The sequence below is a fragment of the Apis laboriosa genome, unplaced genomic scaffold, assembly GCF_014066325.1.
Source record: "Apis laboriosa isolate Shangri-la unplaced genomic scaffold, ASM1406632v1 scaffold40_cov151, whole genome shotgun sequence".
In the NCBI taxonomy this organism is placed as follows: Eukaryota; Metazoa; Arthropoda; class Insecta; order Hymenoptera; family Apidae; genus Apis; species Apis laboriosa.
In genome coordinates this window covers 2,328,537-2,351,593 of record NW_025223180.1, presented here as the reverse complement: position 1 = coordinate 2,351,593, position 23,057 = coordinate 2,328,537, and the positions used below count along the sequence as shown (strand labels likewise).

At 37.3% G+C, this 23,057-nt stretch overlaps 1 protein-coding gene across 17 annotated transcripts in view; it reads left to right on the top strand.

Annotated features, from left to right (window-relative positions):
* The window catches only part of LOC122715968 (patronin), a 69,092-nt gene that overhangs the window by 26,285 nt on the left and 19,750 nt on the right, over positions 1–23,057 (top strand). For 16 of the 17 annotated variants that reach the window (XM_043938594.1, XM_043938600.1, XM_043938589.1 and 13 more), the window contains exon 2: positions 21,263–21,358. In XM_043938594.1, coding sequence (XP_043794529.1) covers positions 21,263–21,358 — 96 coding nt within the window. Of the gene's footprint in view, positions 1–21,262; positions 21,359–22,465; positions 22,624–23,057 lie in introns of those variants that run through there. The other variant, XM_043938601.1, reaches the window with a different exon arrangement.

Here is a 23,057-nt window from a genome sequence, read left to right as displayed (position 1 = left end):
TACTTTTGATTCGAAGCTTAAGTTATAAGCAATTGAAGTTCGCTTTAGAGGGAGAAAAGAGATTGCTCTGTTTTTGTTTTATTAACGTATTTAGTGCAATTATCTTCGGATACAGATCAATGGCTAGTCTTTTTGAGCTTTGTTGTTGCAAACAATTGTATCTCCCTTATCTAGATAAAATAAAAATATTGGAAAAATCTGTTTATAATTTAACGAGTAAACCTCGATATTTTTATACACCAATTTTTATTTACGATCTTAGACATCCAAGGCTCCAGGAATAACACCCCGTATATAGGTATAAATAAGCTGTATGCATATTACGATGCGTGTCGCGTGCAGGATCGCGCGAGCGTGTACGCGAGAGGTGGCGACGAATGTGTTCACGTTGGCCGGTTTAATCGTAAGTGCGGTTGCACACGCGCCGTGTGCAGTTGCATTTTGCAGTGATGCAATTCAGGTCATTGACTCATCGACAGGAATACATCGGCTATGGAGAAAAATGGAGAAAAATTGATCGAAGGTGCATCGGTGATGATTTTACGAACGCCTTTGGCCAGAAATTGGTTCAGAAACCTGTCGATTGCGCCAAATTTTCGTTGCGAGCAAGTGCTTGTTGTAGCAAGTGTTCGATAGATAGTCGAAAGGTTAATGAACTTCTATGAGATTTGGTTTTGAAAGGATTGAATAGATTTTGATGATGTTGATCAATTTGATATAACTTTGTACTATTGTATCTAATATATGATTGGCTAAATTGGTCGAAGGTGCATCGGTGATGATTTTACGAACGCCTTTGGCCAGAAATTGGTTCAGAAACCTGTCGATTGCGCCAAATTTTCGTTGCGAGCAAGTGCTAGTTGTAGCAACTGTTCGAAAGATAGTTAATGAACTTCTATGAGATTTGGTTTTGGAAGGATTGAATGATGTTGATCAATTTGATATAACTTTGTTTAATATATGATTGGCTAAATTAAAAAGGATCAAAATTAAAATTATTATCTTGTGTGTTCGATTTTTTGTGTCTGATTTTTTGAACGTTAAGAAACATCGGTAAGATGTTTCAAGTCATTATTCTCTCGGGTCTCGATCGATTTTACAATCTCATTAGTGCATCCTTCGGGTAACTATACGTTTACTTCGTGAGGTTTCGACGTGAAATTTCGGTTCTTATCAAGTTTGTGTCAATTTGCTCGAACGTGTGAGCCTCGATGCATGACCGATTTTACGATCTTTATATAAGTGTATGCATATCGTGGAAACTATGTATAACAATTTATATTTATAACTTATATTACCGTGAATAGATGTTGAAAATAGATGTTTTCAAAAAAAAAAAAAATTGTACGATACAATCTTTTCTCTCGTGTTCGCAGGAAATATACTTTTAAACCTTATGTTTGACGTAACGCGAAAAGTGATTTAAAGAAATTGATAGAAAATATTGAGGAAATTGAATTCGAAGATTTGTATCGTATGTATTCGCATTGTGTAAAATATTATTGCTTCAAATTTTCCACTTGTGTGTGTAGTTTCAGAGCAGTTGATATTCCGAAGGAATCGTAACAGATTGATATTTAATTAATAAACATATTATCAACTGTTCGTTCATTGTTTCTCGAATGCTTGGCAATTAAAATAAAACAACAACAAAAGTATTTTTGTATATACATGGTATGTAATATGCATGTAATACATAAACAAATAAAACGATTATCACACTGCAGTTAATAAGGCAACGAATAACTGTGACGCGTTAAGACATTCAGAAGACATACTTATTCGCTGTGGAGTACCAAGTCGGCGGTCGTTAACCTCCTGTAATTAACGAAGAACTAGCCATGGTCAGACGGTCCTGACTCGAAGCGATCGTTGCATCGAAGAACGAAGAAGAAGAACGAGAATCATAGATAATCAGTTAGAATTTCCGGCCATTTGTTTTGTTCTTCATCATCCTTACTTTTTTTTTTTTTAGTTTTTTCCAATTTCTTTTGGAAATTCATCGAAGAAAGAAAATCATCTTCACGAGCAATTAATCTATAAAACAATTTATATAACGTAGATATATATTGATATGTATTGTTAATATATTCGTGGAATATCTTCGAAGGCTAAGAGGAAGAGAAAAATCTCGATTGATTTATTAAGTTTATCGAAGTTTGCGTTAGACGGAGTGGGATGAAAAGAGAATCGTTCTATCGCTTCTAATCTAAAGCATTTATTATACCGTATTATATATTAACATCCATCTCTCGTTCCTCCATAAATCGCTTTCACGTTCCTGAAAATGAATATAAAAAGCGGAATCGTCAAAAATATCGTTCGAAAGCATTTTCGTTTGTTGTCGACGATTCGACACGACCGGTTCCTCGAAATCTCGAACGGACCGGTATCGAGACGAGAGGAAAGTAGAAAGTTGCCGCCGAGTTTACACGTTTTTTACGCGCGTTAATCGCAACGCGTGAAACGCGTACCCGCGAGATTCTCTCCTCCAGAACCGATACGCAGCGGCTCACGTTGCAAGTTATGCGCTTTGCGTACCATTCTCGAACGCTTACACGCGTCGTCCGTCGTCTCGTGTGCCTCTCGCGTTTCGTTTCGTAAGGGATAACGGTATACCATTCCGATCCACGGATTTTTCGATCGATTTTGCCATGCTCGATATCGTCCACTTTAACGATTCTTATAGAGTTGTACGGTAGAAAGGAATATTATAAGGTGAAGATTAATCGAATGTTTTAATATTAGATAATTAGATTTGAATTTTTAATATTTAGATAATAGATTTGAATATTTTTTTTGAATCGAGTTTTTGGATCGATCAGGGATATTTTTAACTTTGACGATTCTTCGTTTCGAGATAAATTAAGATAAAGATTAGAGTAGATATTGATTTGTTGATATATAATTATATAAATAGGTATTTGAACGTTTTGAATTTTATCAAAAGTTTTATACGATATTCGTCAAATTTGTTTAGGATTAATAAAGGATATTTTGAAATAGAATTATTTTAAATATTTTTGAATCGACTTGTATCGATATTACGCGGAGAGGATGGTTCGAATATTTCTCGGATTAAGCGGGCTTTAGAAAAAGAGTATTTTATTTTAAAATAGATTACTTTGCACGTGATATTATCGATTTATCGAGTATCTTCCTCGATATTTGAGATGCGTTCGAGCGCTTTCGAAGCGCTCTTTATCCTTTGACGTTTTTTTAGATTTCAGAGAATCGAAGCAGGATTGACGAGGAAAGTGTGAATAATAAGAAATTTCTGCGATATTCTTGTTTTTGCATTTCGTTACGTTAATCTGCTACTCGTCTTATCGAGCACTCACAGTTTAATGGTTTTTCTCCACTTGTAAGGAGTTTATCTCGAAACTTCTACAGATTAGTTTACCGTTATCTTACTGATTTAAGCGCTCCAGACTTCCAGGAGAGATGGAATTTCAAAGCTCTGACACGATTCTTGATGCTTGCGCGACTCGGCGGTTGTCGCGTTCGAGATTACGAATTTGAAGAAATTATTACTTCTGTACTGTAATACGGGTTTATACGGGTTTATCGTGCTAAATATCTTTTGAAATTTAAATTTTCAGATTTAAACACGAAGTGTTTGACTAGCCGAAACGAAAAATGCACGCGACTCGATTTGCAGATGCGCAAAGTGGAACATTTTAATATCGTGCAATTTTGAAAATGAAACAAGACTGGAGTTAATTAATCTTCTTGGATATTCTTCTTTTTTTTTTTAACATTAATTATAAGAATCCTTAATTTATGACACTTTTTTTAAAATTACCTCCCATTATCAGTACAGATTTGAAAATAGAGAAACAAATTTACGTGTAGATGATTCTATCTTGACGATGAATCCCGAATTTCGAAGAGCGAAAGAATCGCAAATTCGATGGGAGAAGGAGGAGATGTTAAGATGTTAGTAATTACTTGGAATGAAAATTCCAATGAAGCGAAGACGCGTATCCTTAATCTCGTTAAGAAAGTCGGGACGGCCTTGACCAGTCGGTCGATGCGCCTTTCGCGAAACAATGCTATCCAATTTTCATGCACGTGTTATCGTTGTTACGCTCCAACCCGACACAACGCACACGTTGCACCGGATCGGGAATAGCGTTTCTCGATTGACGCCATTTCTCTCGATTATTTACGACACAATGCGACAATTTTTAACTTCGAATCCGATAAACGTATAAAAAACATTCGTAGATTTATCGTATCGTCAATCAAGTGGAAGATAGGTTAATCCGAATCCAACACGAAAATTATTCGTCGTCAAATTATTTTTCATCCGAGCGATCATTTTTTCATTCTTCCGACTATTTTATATTTACGATTACCTTTTCGCCTAGTTTTTTTATTTTAAATTTACGACAATTTTTAACTTCGAATTCGATAAACGCATAAATTTATCGTACCGTCAAGCAAGTCGAAGATCGATAATTAATCCGAATCCAACACGAAACGTCGTCAAATTATTTTTCACCCGAGCGATCACTTTTTCATTCTTTTGATTATTTTATATTTACGACAATTTTTAATTTCGAATTCGATAAACATAAAAAATCGAATCCAACACGAAACGTCGTCAAATTATTTTTCACTCGAGCGATCATCTTTTCATTCTTCCGACTATTTTATACTTACGATTACTTTTTCGCCTAGTTTTTCTATTTTAAATTTACGACAATTTTTAACTTCGAATTCGATAAACGCATAAATTTATCGTATCGTCAATCAAGTGAAAGATCGATAATTAATCCGAATCGAACATAAAACATTGTCAAATTATTTTTCACTCGAGCGATCACTTTTTCATTCTTTTGATTATTTTATATTTACGAGAATTTTTAATTTCGAATTCGATAAACATAAAAAATCGAATCCAACACGAAACGTCGTCAAATTATTTTTCACTCGAGCGATCATCTTTTCATTCTTCCGACTATTTTATATTTACGATTACCTTTTCGCCTCGTTCTTCTGACTATTTTAAATTTACGACAATTTTTAACTTCGATAAATACATAAAGAACAAATTTATCGTATCGTCAATCAAGTGGAAGATCGATAATTAATCCGGATCGAACATAAAACATCGTCAAATTATTTTTCACTCGAGCGATCACCTTTTCGCCTCGTTCTTCTGATTATTTTAAATTTACGACAATTTTTAACTTCGAATTCGATAAACGCATAAAAAACATAAATTTATAGTATCGTCAATCAAGTCGAAGATCGATAGTTAATCCGAATCGAACATAAAACATCGTCAAATTATTTTTCTCCAGAGCGATCATCTTTTCGCCTCGTTCTTCTGATTATTTTATATTTACGACAATTTTTAATTTCGAATTCGATAAACATAAAAAATCGAATCCAACACGAAACGTCGTCAAATTATTTTTCACTCGAGCGATCATCTTTTCATTCTTCCGACTATTTTATATTTACGATTACCTTTTCGCCTCGTTCTTCTGACTATTTTAAATTTACGACAATTTTTAACTTCGATAAATACATAAAGAACATAAATTTATCGTATCGTCAATCAAGTGGAAGATCGATAATTAATCCGGATCGAACATAAAACATCGTCAAATTATTTTTCACTCGAGCGATCACCTTTTCGCCTCGTTCTTCTGATTATTTTAAATTTACGACAATTTTTAACTTCGAATTCGATAAACGCATAAAAAACATAAATTTATAGTATCGTCAATCAAGTGGAAGATCGATAGTTAATCCGAATCGAACATAAAACATCGTCAAATTATTTTTCTCCAGAGCGATCATCTTTTCGCCTCGTTCTTCTGATTATTTTATATTTACGACAATTTTTAACTTCGATAAATGCATAAAAAACATAAATTTATCGTATCGTCAATCAAATCGAAGATCGATAATTAATCCGGATCGAACATAAAACATCGTCAAATTATTTTTCACTCGAGCGATCATCTTTTCATTCTTCCGACTATTATTATATTTACGAGAATTTTTAACTTCGAATTCGATAAATGCATAAAAACCATTCGTAAGTTTATCGTCAATCAAATGGAAGATCTCTAATCCGAGTCGAACACGAAACATCGTCAAATTATTTTTTCTGCCGAGCGATCACCTTTTCGCTTCAACGCATCAAAAAGATATATTCCTCGGCCATGGAAACATTGGTGATGGCTCGCTCGCTCGATCTATCCCTCGTCGCTCGATCTTCTTCGTTGTGCAATGCGCTTAACGACTGTGCGTTAAATAATAGTTAACGTGGTCATCGGCGCGTGGATCGCGATCCACATACGAAACAGTGCGAAGTTCTTTCGTTCGTGGAACTCAACCAGTCTTTCTCCGGTCTTTCCTCCGGCAGTCAGCCCTGTGTGTACCTCTCCTCGTCGCTGTTGTTTCCCGTATCCCATCCTCTCTTTTTTCTCTCTCTCTCTCTTTCTCTCTCTCTCTCTCTCTCTCTCTCTCTCTGTCTCTCTTTCTCTCGATCCTCGTTCACCGTCGAATATTATTATCGATCGATAAATCGCGTCGATCGATCGAGAGAAATATGGCCGCGCTCCCGGAAAAGTAACGAGAGAAGCGGAGACTTTTGCGCGCCAACGAGGCTTTCCGCCTGGATGATTTGGATACTCAGGCTCGTTTTGGTAAGGACGTTGAACCACGGGAAAGTTGTATACCCGTCCGCGGAAATTCGCGTTATTCGGTTTCAGAAATCGGCCGGTTGCGCAACCGATCGCGCGGTTTCGAGTTTTTTTTCTTTTGTCTCTCTCTCTCTCTCTCTCTCTTCTCTTCTTCTTTTATCATTTTTGTTATTTGTTGTTTCTCTCTCTCTGTCTCTTTTTTTTTTTTTTTTTTACTTTATTCGTTTCTCTTCACATTCCTTCTCGTCTTCGTTCGCTTTTCTTCCTTCCTCTCGCTCCTCGCCGCTCGATCGATCGGCGGATGTACGACAACTAATTCGGGATAATTCAGTGATCGATTCGGTTTCCGTGACGGGATTTTTTTTTTTTTTTTTTTGGTAGGAATAATCTACTCGCGTGTGCAATTCGCCAAGGGATATGGAGATTCTGGAATGGGTTGGAGCGTTTTCACGTCGAGTCGCGTATCGCGTGCTCGATCTGATTCTCCGATTTGCTCGTTCTGGAACGGGCGAAGAATCGGGCGAAGAAGCAAGTTTCTGGCGCAATTGCGGTTTTAAGGAAGGTAATTGTTGGTAGACGGGGGTTGATCGACCCTTTTGCTCGATCCTCCATCGAATTCGATGTTTTGTTTCATACTTTCGAGAGTGGCTCCTACTGTTCGTTGTAATATAATATTACATATTTCGTATCGATCGAATTGGTTAACAATAAAGAATTGAACTAAGTAAAATATCGAGTTCGATTTCGTACGTAGGGAGGTCGCAAAGGGTTAAACCTTTTGATCAGCGAGGACGAGTCTTTTTCTTTAAAAAAAAAAAAAAAAAAAATTTTGCTCGTTTGTTAAATCTTTCTAATTTTGAGATATCGTTAAGAGATAATAATTTATCTTGATATTTGTAGAATTTTAGTTTACAGAGTTTTATCGTGTTTGATGATATTTCGATGAAAGATATTAAACGCTGGTTAACGGGTTAAACGCGTTCAAAAGTGCAAAAGAGTGGAAGTGTACCTGTATATTTATTCGTCGGAATTTTAAATTTCTGAATTTTCATGAATAACCGAGAACAACAACAGTACGATTTTCGCGATGATTTATTAAGACAAGTTACGCCCAGATGATTAATCGCTACTTTGCATATATATATATATATAGAGAGAGAGAAATATAGAGAAGAACGAAGCGTTCCACTTTTTCCGCTCTTGAGCGTAGCTTTGTTATTCTCTTTTGGGGAGGCCATTAAACTTCGCAAGGATTTGATATCTTGCTTGTTACTTAAGAGAAGGAATTTACTTTTTTTCGCAAAAAAAATTTACCAGAACGGTTCCACATTTGCGTGTGTACAATTTTTTAATATTCCCGAGAGATTTTAAGCTCTCGATCGTATTTGCATCCGACGAGGAATATCTCATCGATTTTAAACATTTTAACATTCTCATCATTGAAGTAGAATTTTTATAAAAATTTCTTTCTCTTCAAATTATTCGTTCGTCATCCGAAATATTTTATCCGTATATTTCGTTCCTGTGTAACAACAGGATAAAATTGGTATTTATCGTTCCGAGATACAGGGTGAATGATACAATTGGAGCGAACTACGTTTCGTGGTTGGGTGAATGCAGACGTCGCGTGACAAGTGCTCCACGAACCGTTTCTTTTCTATATTACACGGTTTATCTTTCGAACGATGGCAGGGATGGAAGAAAATTCAGGAACTGTTCCTCGTTCGAGGAGTATTTTTTTTTTTTATTCGAAATAGACGCGAATAAAAATTATATTTTGCGTTATTATCGCAAAGGATTTTTTTTATCTTCTTCTTCTTTTTCTTCTTCTTCTCGAACGGTGTCAACTTCGCGATAGCAACGAGTCGTTCCAATGAAATTGTTTAATATGCAGCGCCTGTCTAGCTGCCCACGCCGTTGTCTTTTTTCTTTTCTCTCTCTTTCCTCCCCCTCTCCTCCGGATAACGTTGCGCACGATACGTAAAAGGAGCGATGCGTGGCGGCAACGGCAGGAGGGACGACTTTCGTGTCCTTTGCTTTCGTTCCTCGGCTCGCCCATCGATTTTGGCAACGCGACAGATATGCAAATTGCAGAGTCGCGTTTATTTTACGCTTGCACGCGTCCAATTCTTTTTTCTTTTTTTTTTTTCCCCTACCCCCGTCCTTCCAATAAAATCCATTAAAAGAAATTGGATGTTAACTAGAATTGTAATGTATTCCTGAAGGACGAAATAGAGTCAATTTTTCTTAACAAGGATCAATCGATAAATTAATCGAACGAATAAACAGAAACTTTAATGGAAAAGTTTCTCGATGGGGCAAAAAGCGAATCGTGCGAATAAGAAATTTTTGAGGTATCATTTTTTTCTTTTTCTAGAGATTCCATTTCGAAGAATATCTTCTCGTCAAAGTATCGCAATACCCTCTAAGATTTCGATTCGATTCTTTATAACTCAATTAAGCTCGATTAATCCCTCTCCTTCTCTCTCTCTCTCTCTCTCTCTCTCTCTCTCTCTCTCTCTCTCTCTCTCTCTCTCTCTCTCTCCTCCGGTTCGATCGACTTGTATTTACGGATCAGATCATTCAACTCGCGATTGAGATTTTATCGGATGTTGAACAATGTGCGATGAGAAATGGTCCCGAAATCAGGGATTGGTTTTATTTATCGAGCCGTAAATAAAACGGTCTCGTCTTACGACTAATTGTCTCGATCGATCGATTTTTGCGAATCTGCAAACGGTTCCACAGGGATGTAATTATCCTCGGCTCTGGAAAAGGACTGCTCGTTACCGTTAACCACCAACCGATTACCAGTTTGCAAGCGAACGCCGCTGAATTCTTCTGGTTTTGCTAGGATTCTCAACTACATTCCCGCGCCACGTCCACTTTTTCTCTCCACGATTCACGGAATTTTCCGTTCGCGGTGAGTTTTATTTAACGAGGAAATCGATGGAAACACGTATCCTTAAACACAATCTTTCGAACAGCGTAAATCGAAATTACACGTTAGAGAATACCTAATTTCATCCTCGACAAACAACGAATTACTTTTTTTTAAAAAATTCGCTAAAGAAAGAATTTTGTAGCCTCTTCTCAGACCAAATGAAAAACCAAAATTCCTACGAAATAATCTTGGAAGGTTGATGAACGCTTCCGTCCCACTCTCCATATAATAACTCTCGTGTATTCCAAAGATGTTGCGTAAAGGCTCGATCTATTTTTGAACTCTCGCCGGCTATTGTTGCGTGCAACAACCAAGAATCAACCTCTGCCCGTTCCATCCTGGCCGGGATGGAAATTGCTCTCTCTCTCTCTCTCTCTCTCTCGATCCGCTGCGTAATTTTAATCCTTCGCCCGCGCGAATTAACTCGAGAAGATTGGGAGGGGAAACGGGTAACCGACCCACCAGCCATGAAACTTGCGCTTCTCCCGCTTCTCTCTCACCTCAACGGTCAACGTACTCGAATCGTGGCCAGCCTCGGTTTCGTGGACCCGCTCCTTCCAAGTTTTTCCTTCCCTTCCACCGGCGGCAACGAGGATTCCTCGTTCGCTTCCTTCTTCTGGTTAGGCGAATAACGATCGGCTAGGAGGAGCAACGGAAGTTTGCGTGCAAGACTCGTCGTGGAAGACTCGCGGTGTGTGTTTACAAGAAATTGCGAAAAAGAAAACGAAAACGAAGTGTCGTGATACATTTGTTATATGTTAAACGGGGGGGAAATTTTATTTATCAGTTACTTGGATAATTCATTTTGTTCCGTCACAAGTATAAGCGAATAAAGTGAGAAGTTGAACGTGGAAAATTACATGGATCGACAATAGCTAATAATTAATGTCGAATTAATTTTAATAATAAGTAATTACTCCAAGTGACTTAGTTAACTTTTTCAACGGGTTAACGAACGTCTACGTTACGTTTGATGAAAATTCACTTTCGAAAGTTTTATTAACAGATGTCGAGAACGTGTTCGAAGCTTTATCGCCGGATACTTAATCCGAGATACGATAATTTGATCGTATCGTTTTTGAATTGATTAATGGGTTAAAAACGCGTTATCAGTTTCATCGGTAATTTACAGAGATCTTCCTGATCTCTCTACGTAATCGCTCGATTGGGCTCGATGCTGGTAAATGAAAGATTCGAGAGAGTTTATTTGGAAGATTACGTTCACGATGCAACGTTGATGTTGCATAATTGGTTATTACGAGGGGTAGCCGAGTAACAGTTACGATGTATAGAGGTCGTAATTTGATAGGAATGCTGCAAGGTTTGGTCGCTCTTCTCTTGCCGTGAACGTAAGAATTATGCGATATATTTGTCGGGTATATTTTTTTTTTCTTTAGTTGTGATAATTCAATTCTTCTAAGGTTTCCTGTATTTTTAATTTTCGTCTACTCGATTTCGCCCGTGTTTGGCTTTGGTTACCGTTCATTTTACTCGTCATGCTCCGTGAAGGTAAGGTTTGCTCGACATCGTTCTAACTGAAAAAGAATGTAATGGTGAACATGTATAGTATTTACAATCGAACAATTATTTGCAACGATAATCACTATTTACCGAATGTAAATTTGCAAAAGATTACACACAATTCTCTATCTTTACTCTGTCTTTTGCATCGAGAATTGGGTACCACTTTCTATACGAATACTTAATGCCTAATGCTAAGTATATATTCCATTGTTTATCGGCGATAAATATGGCGCAGACGAGCGCCTTACGCGTCAAATTGAATAGACTATCAAAATGTGTTTCATATTTATACATTTATGTGAGTACACGATACAATGATTGTGCAATTGTACTCTTTTGTTCGAGTGTGCGAAATATATATATATATATAAAAGAATTGGAATAGAAAAAGATGTAATGATTGGATGACTAAGAGAAATAGAGACTAAAGATTTAATAGAATTTTTAATTTGACAATTTACTTTTTTGATTAACTTTTAATTTTATAATCTGTAGGTAAAATATAATTATTTATCTTATTTCTTTCATGATAAATCACTAATATGAAATGTTTTAAGAATCTATTATCTTTATTTTCTACAAAAAAAGATCAATTTGAGTTAGAATTAACATTCGTTTTAACTATGATGAGTAAGATTATACGCACACTCGTACGATTTGTTATTTTGTTATAATTTGTCTACACTTGTCTAATAGTGTTAAATCGTATCTTAATTGATTCAGCAACAATTTTAATTCAAGAATTTATAATAATCGAGAATATCTTCGAAGTTTTTGCTCGTAAATTTATAATCGAGTTTTTTTCAACTCATAAATATCCATACAGAGAAAGATAAAGTTCAAAAATTGTGCGTTTAATTTAAATTAATTTCAATTTCTAAATTGAATTTTCCGTTTAAAAGTTAGAAATTACGTTTAAATCGGGACATTAATTTAATTAGCGTTTAATTTACTACGAATTAAGAATTAATTATCTTTTTTCTTTTTTTTCTTTTTATATCTATCTAAAATATATACAACGAAAAATAAAATTAAAATTTCTCGAGCAACTTATTCAATTCACTTTTCATTTAATAGACTCTTCTTCTCCAGAGAACTTGGCCCCTTTCTTCTCTCAATCGTATATATACGCTATATTTACACAGATCTGACGTTACATATTATATTTATCGCCTCCAAATGCTGCTAGCTGTACAGCAATTCGCTATGATCCGCTCCATCCAGTTTTCCAATAATAAAATCTTGGATCATCAACGTTCGTAACAACTATTTAGTTGCAATTCTCCGCGCGTTTTCAACGCAATGTAAAATTTTGATTTGCCTCTCTTCTTTCCCCCTCCCCCTCCTCTCGAAGCTCAGCCTTGGAAACCGTAGCAGAAGTAGCGTTGGCGATCCTCGATACTTACGATGCTGCCTACACGATCTTGGCCGTAGCTCGCCCACGCAACAAGACAGAAGCTTTTGCAAAACCGTGAAACGATCGTGGGATCGCTATGTATACAGGGTATTTCATCAAACTTGGCATCCTGTTGTATAAGAATAATAAGAAAAATCATTCGTTGCGAACGGAGCAAAATTTTCAAATTTCCCGCTCTAAAAATTCCTCCCACTCTTCCGCGTTCGCTTTCACCCGCCAGCTTTGTAGCCATTTTTGTTTAAACGGATCGCGAGTGAAAATCTATTCCGATCGCGCGATACGTGCAATTAATTTTTTAAAATCTTCAGATTCGAGTGGATCATTTGAGTAACGAAACGTATCTCTGATGCTAATATATTTGTTTCAACGCTTGAACTAATTTTTAATAATTATTTCTTCGAACGTGAGACTCGTGTGTTACGAAACACTCTACGTAAATGAACGTGTCATATTTATTTTCGCTTTCACACGTTGCGGCCAAGACAACTGTAATTATTATTCCCAAAATATTTGAAACATTTCGTGTATATATATATATATATATATATATATATATATAGTTAATATTCGTATTTCTTTCGAATTATTTTGCGAATAATCGAGTAAAATTATTCCTTTTTTTTTTTTTTTTTTGACGTTTCATCGAAAACCACCCACTGTTTTACATTTTTATCCAAGCATCGTTGTTTCCAATGCATTATTCGTATCGTATCGAAAACGAGAGATAAATTATGATATTCCGTGAAATGTCAAGAACGAATTCGATTCGATTGTTTCAATATGGCGTCGAATTCTCGGCTATCGATCAACAACAGAATATTCCGTTTCGAATTTTCACGCGAATAACGAGGTTTATGTTCGTCAGAGACGCTTTCCATTCGAAAGAAGCCATTTTATTTCGGATGTGATAATCGTGCGGATTTATAGAAGAGGAATTGGAATATTTGTAAAATATAAAATTATCCTTTCTTGCACGATAAAGCTTCTATTTTCGTTCCTCTTTCGACGACGATATTTTATTCGCCTTGTTTTTGGAATGAGTTTCTTAGAGATACGTATAAGGTCAGACGATGAAAATATCAGATCTCTCGAGTCACGATTCTCTTCTTATTCTCTTAAAAGGAAAAACTTTCTTATTACAACAGCATCCAGTCGCTGTGTTTCTCCCGTTATTTCTTCAGGTGTTTCACATAAATTTCATACGATACGAAACTTTCCAAAAATATAATTATTATCTCACGTTCGGAAATTAATATTTCAAAATATTCTCTTCGAATCCTTTTTTTTCCCCCCCTTGCATCGTTATCGAACTTTGATCGATGTCCAAAGAAACAAACGGGTTCGAGTTTCCGGAAATGGTGCGCTCTTAGCTCTCAGACGGTCTCGGTCGGATGTTATGTTTGAAACGATCCTCTACTTTTTCTCAACGGATGTATGCGAAATTTCTGGACAAAGGACGGGATCGCGACGACGACGGGAAGTCGGACGTTTGTTTGATTGAACGATAACACCCCGGCAAAAAAGCTCTCCGTCTGTCAACCCTTTTCATTCCTGCCTTTTTTTTTTTCTTCTCCCTCTTTCTCATCCTCCCTCTTTCTTTGTCGTCGTCGTCGTCGAACGGACCAACGGAAAGATTCGTACAAACAATTTCACGAAGTTTTCTCGTGTGTTTTTTTTCTCCACTTTGATATGGAATTTCGTAGAAAGACGTAAAGTCGAAAGGTTTATATTATCCAAGGAGCAAGTTAAAACTTTTCCTTCCTTTTTTTTTTTTTTTTTTTTATTTCGTATCGATTCCGAATTTCATCTTTATTCTTGCGAAGGATTATTCGCAGAAAATTAAGCGATCTCGTCGGGGGAACAAGGTGCGAGTTATTTTTGAAACGCACCTATTTCGATGGGTGGGCATGGTTCGCTGCTCGAAGGCCTTAAATAGACAAATGTGCCATTGTGTCGTATTATTATATCTAAGAAAAAAAAAAAAGGACGCAGTGTTTTTAATTTCATTTCCAATTCTAAATAAGTTTTAAATAAATGTCGAATTTTTTGTTGCGATTCTTTTTAACGAAAGAATTAATAATCGCCTTTGGAATTTTAATTACTTCTATCCAAGACTATTACGCCTATCATTTTAATGCACGGAGGGAAACACTTCTGTGGAACACTTCGCTACGGCTCATAAAGTTAAGGTTCCAGTTACAGTATGCTGACTCGTGGCATGACTGCTGAATTTCTTTCAGTTACTTTTATTTTTTCTCTCTCTCTCTCTCTCTCTCTCTTTCTCTTTTTCTATGAAAGCCAATCTCTACTCTTCGCGACATTCTTAAGGTTTCTCGAGAAGAAGCGAGAAGCTCTTGGATATTGTCCGAGCTTTTGAACGAGAGTCGAGAATCTTTCAAAAGACAATTCTGATATTTCGTCGGTATCGAGATATTATTTAAACGAAAATTGTATCGTTGGAAAATGATATATCAACTATTTTTTTTTTTTTTTTTTAAACTTAATCTTACGAATTAAACAAATCGAATGTATGTATCAAAACGTATGATCATCACGGTTTCTATCGTTACTTTTAATGTTACTTTTTTTGTTATATCGCGTTCCAATTCTCGTTATACATTGAACGAATAAACTTACGATATTTTATTCAATTTTATTTTAAAGATACAGATCGTGGAATGGATGGATTTAACGTTAAGATAACACGTGGAATGGTGTCGAGAGGCAGGATTTTACGATTTTCGCGGAGATTAAGCGACATTTTCGAATCTCTCGTTTCGAAAATTATTGAAATGGATGTTGCCACTCTCGCCACGGCCCTCTTAAATGTGCGTCTATGCGTCTCTTCGGTGAACGGTCGGAGTGCTTCTTGACACGAATTCTAATACGAGAGAAAGAGTAGTCCGCCGCGTTTTTTAGAACAGAGTTCTTAAAAAAATGATTAAAGGGGACATCCATTTCTACTCGAAATACTCGTCGTAGTGGCGGCGGCGGCGGCTCACTTCGATTCCTTTAACGTCCCGATTTTTTTTTTGCTTTGTCGAGGTTTCACGATATATTTGAAGAAGAAAAAAGAAGAAAAGATTCGAGGCAGGGAAGAAAAGGAAAATAAGGAAGAGAGAGAACGCGTTTTTTTTTTTATAATATTCAAGGATCTGAATTGCAAATTTTTATTCATCCATAAGTTTCACACGCATGCAGATTAATCGTTTGCATATTATAACGCGTAATATCTTACTATTTTCCACTATGAAGTACTTACATACTGTTGAACGATAAATCATTTATGTTCGGGATATCGATTATCCAAAAATTAAAGCAAACTTTAGGAAGAAGTGGCAATAAGTAAATAATAAAACGTAAAGCTTGATAAAACCTTTTATCCAAATCTGTTTGTTAAATTTTACAAGGAAAAGAAGAATATTGAAGAAATATTGAAAATTGCGGATGATCCTAATAATTTTTGTACGATAATAATCCCGATTTACCGGAAGATAAAACGCTGCGCGACGATTCCTCGGTCGAGGAGGAGGAGGAGGAGGAGGAGGAGGAGGAGAATCGTGTGTTTTCACGAGAGAGAAACGTCTGGTGGAGTCGTTCAAGGCTCGATCCAGTTCAACGAAGCTCGACGACGCGACAACCCTGACGCCATCGACTGTTCGTCGCCGAGGATCGTCGAACCGAAACCGATGTCTCGATGGGATCGATCGACCCCCTCCCCTCCTCCCTCTTTGTTGGTTTGTCGAGGCTGTTCGTAGCGCTCGATGTCGTACAACGACTAGCTGTTAGCGATGACACGGCTTCTTTTTATAGCGGCGAGCGTAAACGCACGCACGCACGCACGCACGCGTACCCGTTTTCTCCGCGCGCATTAATGCTTCTGTGCAATGCACGTGTGCAGCCTATGCACTTGGTCGCATGCAACGTCTGCAACCGCTTCCATAGCCTCGGGGGAAAATATTTTTCCATTCCATTCGACGCGTTGTGGTATCTGGGGTATCTGACGTGTGTTTGCTTCGAAGAGAGAGCAGTTCTTCCTACTTTTCTCTCTCTCTCTCTCTCTCTCTCTCTCTTCTTTTCAATGAATTCTATGGAGTCGGTTGGAAAAGCGCGGAACTTCTGCGAAAATTCGTCCTCGTGTTTACGCGAATTATTATTGGAAACGCGGCTATTTTCTTTTAGATTTTTCTTTTTCTGTTTNTTTTTTTTTTTTTTCTTTTGAAATACATTTTTCTATTGTTGTTTTATCGTTATAAGGAAGAGTGGAAATTAATTTTGAGCCGCGACCTGGGTCATAAAAGCAGCAGCGCGTTAATTACATCATTGCTCGGGTAGCAGAAGTCAAGGGGAGGGAGAGGGGGCTTAATAGGATATTATTTCGAAAACTTCGTTACATCGAGGTTATTATATATATATATATATATATATTTTATTATTTTCCAACACGATTTCTCCGAGATTTTATAATTTAATTTATAATTTTATTTCGCTTCGCGGTTGATTAAATTTCTAGATTATCTTCTCCAGATGTTTCCAATTGTTCCGAAAATATTTATTTCCGTTTCAAATTGTTTACCGTTCATTATTACAGAGATTGGATTGGTCTTCTATCTAAATCGAAGATCGGGTTTGCTTGTGAAACGAGTAATTGGAACAGGAAGTAATCGTGAGTGATTATAGATTTATAAAATGTAGGTCAAGCGGGTATAATTGATTAATAAGAAATGAATGAATCGAAGGATGGAAACGTAGAATGGAATTTAGATGCTCGGTTTAATATCGTTTTCGAATAAATTTTACCCGCTTTCTTTCCATCCAATTTTTTTCCATCCTCTCGCGAAAATACAAAATGTCGTGCCTTCATTTCTCCGCAACAAATTACGACACGTCCTTGCGAGGAAAGAGCTTAATGTTGCACGAGGTTAGTTTCCTTGCTTGGAAATTCTAATTGTGTCTCATCCTTTTTTTTTTTTTTTTTTTTTTTTTTTTGAGATAAAATTAATTACAATTACGCTCGTTTCTCCTCCTCTCTCGAACTACTCGATTATATTCCTTCGTTCTCACATCCTTCGAGAAATTCTTCAAAAAAATCCGAACGAATCGGGTAACAAGAATCAATCAATCCACTCTTTTGTACAATTCCATTAATAAAAACGTAAAAATCTCGATCTCGATAATAATATCCGGTATAAATCTTTATTTTTTTTTTTTCCATCGCGTTCACGAGCGAGAATCCTTGATATGAAATATCAAGCGGTAAAAATCAATTTCGAACCGACAGAGAGAGAGAGAGAGAGAGAGAGAGAGAGAGAGAGAGAGAGAGAGAGAGAGAATGTAATTTCGCGTACGGATGAAAAATGCAACGGGACAAAAAGGGGGAGGAGGAGGGAAAGCGGACGATTCTCGAATAATCGTCGCGGAATCGTCGTGCAGAGAAGCTGCGGAATCGTACGAGAGAAGATACATATCGAGCGCGATAAAAAAGAATCCTTGAGCGGTTTGTGACGTTAGCCAACGCTTCGTATAACTTCGAACGAATGGCTTTGCTTTTGTTACACAATCGCGTTGTTACCTATACGCGTATGATGTCTGTTCGAGTGGAATAACGATCTCTATACGATCTACAACGGCTGGAATAAATATTCGAGTCACGGCTCATCATCGCACGGGGGGGATCACGTAACTTTGTCGGGCTGTCGATCGATCCATCGGATCCTCTGTATTATCGAGATATGTAATGGTTCGAGCTATGAGATTAGCAAATTTATTCGTCGCGAAGGGAACAACTTTCTCGTTCTTCTCGTTCTCGTTTATATAACAAGAGAGGAGATGAAGAAAAATTGTAAAAATCGTATTAAACGCGCGTATATTTCTGCGTATATTTTTATTTTTAGATAAGAGAAAAGATACTTTTTTTTTCACGTGCGTGTGTAAAACAAGAAAAAAAAAAAAAGAAAGAAAGAAAGAAAGAAAAGAAACACGTAACCATAGATTCTCCCCGTGTTTTTCTCCACGTCACGATTTTACGATTTCGTTCCCTATCGAATTTCAGTTATGAAATTTAAACTTGGAACGATGATATCTTCTTCCACGCGAATTTACGTGGAATTTTATGGCACGTGATATAACACTTTCACGGTTTATTTAGTAGATATCTCGTTCCGGATGGGACTGATAATAATTTCTTGATAAATCCTGTCTTCACGCTCAATGGAGTTGGAAATACATCTAACGGTGATGATATCGTTTTACTCGAATTATTCTATTTCATATAAATAAAGGTTGGGCCCAGGATCAAACAGTTGCGATAAAAAGTTTCAATCGAGTTTCAATTAATCGGATAATGGAATTCTTTTTCCTTTCGAAGGCCGACCTCGTCGATTGATATCCTTTCGTTAATTACCAGAGAATTAATTGATTACTTTGTGATACCGAATTGTGTGTAGAATGAAGAATATAAAATTCTTCGTGTGAAAAAAGGTGCCGTGTTGTGTTACAATAACATGGTTAAACGGAAATATCAAATGGAATAAAAACGATGCTTCGCGTAATTAATGGCATCACTTTCACACGCGCTTTGAAATTGCTAATTGAATTATTGGATCGATAATTTCGAGATAGATACGCTTGAAACAGAATAGTAGAATAGTTCGAGTCGTTCGATTTTGAAATTGTAATTTTACAACTCTTTCGTACTTGAAAAGTATTTTATTATTAGCTGAAAAACGTAGTTTAGCGTGAAAATATCGACGACACGAAACCGCGTATATTTTAATATATTTTTCTTTTCAACGATATCGTTTTCACGAGGCTTGCCGGAAGGAGCTTCTCCCGAGGGACGAATATTGCGAAATTCTTTGAAAACACGAGAGCAAGGTTCTTTCAACCATCCTAAAAACGTTTATATACCGACTCGATTACACCTCTTTTTTCTCCCCATCTTCGTACACTTTGCTAGAGAAATAAAAAAGTATAAAAAAAAGTATACCTCTCTCTTTCTCAGGTCGATATATTTATCACCGAGATCTCATTTATTTGACGACTCGCGTCATCTTTTTTGTTCACCGTGGATATAAAAGAATTTAGAAATAACGAATAACAAGTTATAAAAACGTCGGTAATCGCACGATTTCGATGATCGTTCCACGATTTCATCTTCGATGGCAACAACAACTGGGCATTCGCGATTTTCAACGAGCGAACGGAAAACAAGTTGGTATATGCACGCGGTTGACGAAATGGGGCGTAAGGCGGGCATTCAGGGTCGGGCTATATTGCGAAGGATGACCACTGTATAACTAACAATGCCTCTGTTGGTCGATAACAATGATTGGCCGGACTTCGTTGACCCCCTTTAACTCGTTCGCGTTCCCGAGCCTCGCCCAACCTTGCGAATCGAACCCTTTCTCTCTCTCTCTCTCTCTCTCTCTCTCTCTCTCTCTCTCTCTCTCTCTCGCCCAAAAATATCCACTGTACGGTATAGTAAAGCTGTTCAATGACGTAATCGCCCCTGTTATCGTAATTAAATGCGGCATCATGCGGACAAGCATTTCGGTTAATTAATAAAATTGGATAACTCCTCTGACTCGAAGTTTGAGAACGAAATTTGGGACGTGTATAATCAATCGGCGGTAGAAATTTGAATTGGAAAATAGGAATTGAAATTATAAAATTTGTATTATAATTGATCGGAATTCTTTCAATTACTTTGCGGGCCTCATCGAATTCGAGATTTATGTTAGATTTTTGGATTCGAATTAAATCCGTATGTAAGGTGTGTATATTCGATGGAAACTCGACAAATGGATAGAGAGTGAAATATGAAAGAATTTGCTAACTCGTGTTGCCAACATTAATTAATTTTAACAATTTCTCTTTCGTTTTTTGAAATTTGCATCTTGGATCGAAGTCGATTTGACAGAGATTTCCGATTGTAATTTTTCGGAGTAAAAATGAATCAATTATGAATCTTTCGTGCAAGCTTCGTTCGAGATTTACGAATAAATAGCCGGAATTTTTCCTCGGTTTAATATCGGGAAATTTGCAAGCTCGTTCCGTATAGTAGCGTCACGGTGGATCATGTATACGTCATCGAGATAAATCGTCGTGAGATTACGCGACATTCGGGTTCATGAATATTCGTCGCGCGTGTTTCGTTTCGAACACATTGGATTGAAAATATCAATTTTCGTTAAAAACTCGTCGGTTTGGATGGAGCGGCGTTGAACGAGAAGTTGTTGTTGGCGATTTTGGGGAAGGGTGTGGCGATCCTTGAATATTTTAGCGTACAATAAGAAGCGTGAAGAAGCGTCTCGAGTGGGTGGTAAAGTGGCTTATCTTACTGTTAGGAGAAAGGTGCACCCGGATACAAAAAGCGTACGATGAAAGCGTTCTACCACCTCGTTGAATACCCGTTGAATTTTAAAAATTTATCTCGCGAAACGGAGGGAGATGCTTCCAATTCTTCCGTATCTCATTTTATTCCTTTATATTACGGGCTTGAAATAATTTTATATCCATTCTTTTTTAAATATTTTGAAAAGAAATATTTCAATGACGATGAATTTCCAAATAACGATATTGCAAATTTAATTTCGTATCTCGATGTTGCTCGATATAAGTTGATCAATTTACGAATATTCGCAGTACCAAGCGTCTCGAAGATCGGAAGTACTAATTATTGATTTTCTCTTCTATTTATTGTTGCAGGCCAAACAACGTGCCTCCGTAAAATGGCTCTTGTCGAAGGCGTACAACAACCGAGTGCCAGAAAACCTTCGTGAGCCGTATTATGTCGATAATGAGGTACGTAATCCCGATGATTTCCTCACGATGACACACGATATTATTATAACAATTGTTCAAAAAAAAAAAAAAAAAAAAAACTCGTCTCTCTGCTTCTGCCTAAAATTTAATTTCGCCAAAATGTTGTCGCGAATATTCGTCTCTCGAAGCATCGAAAATATCCTTTTAAAACGAGGAGAGGACGTTCTTCGATGGCGAAAGGGCCCCTCTCCCCTCGCCCCTCCGTTCTTCTCGATGTCTTGAAAACTGCCTTTTTTGCCGCGGCACGCATCGTTGTTTTTTTTCTCTTTATCTCTCTCCCTCTCTCGCATTCGCGACGGTGAAAACCGGCCGCATAGCGAAAGGCGTAGACAAAGTTTACCAAGCGTTTTCTCGCTAGAGGTTAATAAAGTTCCTTGAAAAGAATTCTCTCGCCGAAGTTCGAATAACGAGAAACTTTCTCGGAAATGACACAGATATCTATTTAGACGTAAGATCGTTCGTCTTTTCACCAAGGCGAGGAAATTAGAGAAGAGGAATTTAATCGCAATTTTATTCTTTCGCAATAATTCCTTCGCTCGAGGCACGAACCTTCCTCGTGCTCACCGCTGTCATTTGTCATCGATCGTCGTTTTCAATTAATCAATTGATCGATCGAGGGGAAGAAAAAGTGGTTGCGCCGCTTTTATACTATCCTAAACAGGGCAATACACCTCGCGTTCTTAATTTCTTACGCTCTGTCACTTGTTACTTTCGCGCGGGGCGAAAGTGATTTTTAAAATTGTCCGATTCGATCAATTTTTTTTTTTTTTTTATAACAATTTATCCCCTATATATCCGTCGATTTTTAGAAAAAAATTGTAAACACTCGTGTAAAAATAGTAAAAAGAAGAAGAAAAAAAAAAAAAAAAGAAAAAGAAACTCGTATCGATTATTGCACCATTAGCTCGCAACCGCATCCTACGTTTGAACGTGCACAGACCCGTATGCGTGAAAGGCTGGTGGTTGTGTGGTTGATCCAGTTAAGCCAATCGAATTACTTTACAATCGTTCGTGTACGACCTCCTTCTCGGCGCTCAGTAAATCATGGAACTGCCGTGACGAACGTTCCCGTAACATTTATTCATTCCTTCCTTCCTCGTCGCATTGATGATCCCAGGATGCATTTAATCGAGGATCGCCCTTCCTTCGCGAAGCGGAACCGCACCACCAGACGTCGATTCCTCGTTTCGACGCGATCGAGATTCACGGCCAAGAAGGGGTTCAAGGTGCACCGATGCCGCCAGGTGAGGCCACTCTTTCGAAAACGTCCTAGAAAATTAAAAATTAATTTAAGAAACTACTACAATTTTGATCGAATCTTAGAGAATTCTAACGATGCTAAGAATATATAATATATTATAATCGATTTCTTGTACCAAATTCGGTTCGAGAATTAATTTACTCTGAGTTACGAATCCATCAAGATCTCGTACCCGAGATGAATTGCACGACAATTGAGTGTTGGTCAGTCCGATTACGAAACGAAAGAGGAGGTTGGGAAAAGTGGGTTGGAACGAGAGATAGATTGATAAGGAAGGGAAGGAAGGATCGATTATCGGGAATGGCTCAAGCCCTGTTCGCACAGGTGAAGAAAGCCCACGAGACGGTAATAATGGCCGGTTCGAGACGAGCCATTCTCCATTGTTCCTTCGTCGAGAGTCGTAATCATCCTAGGCCT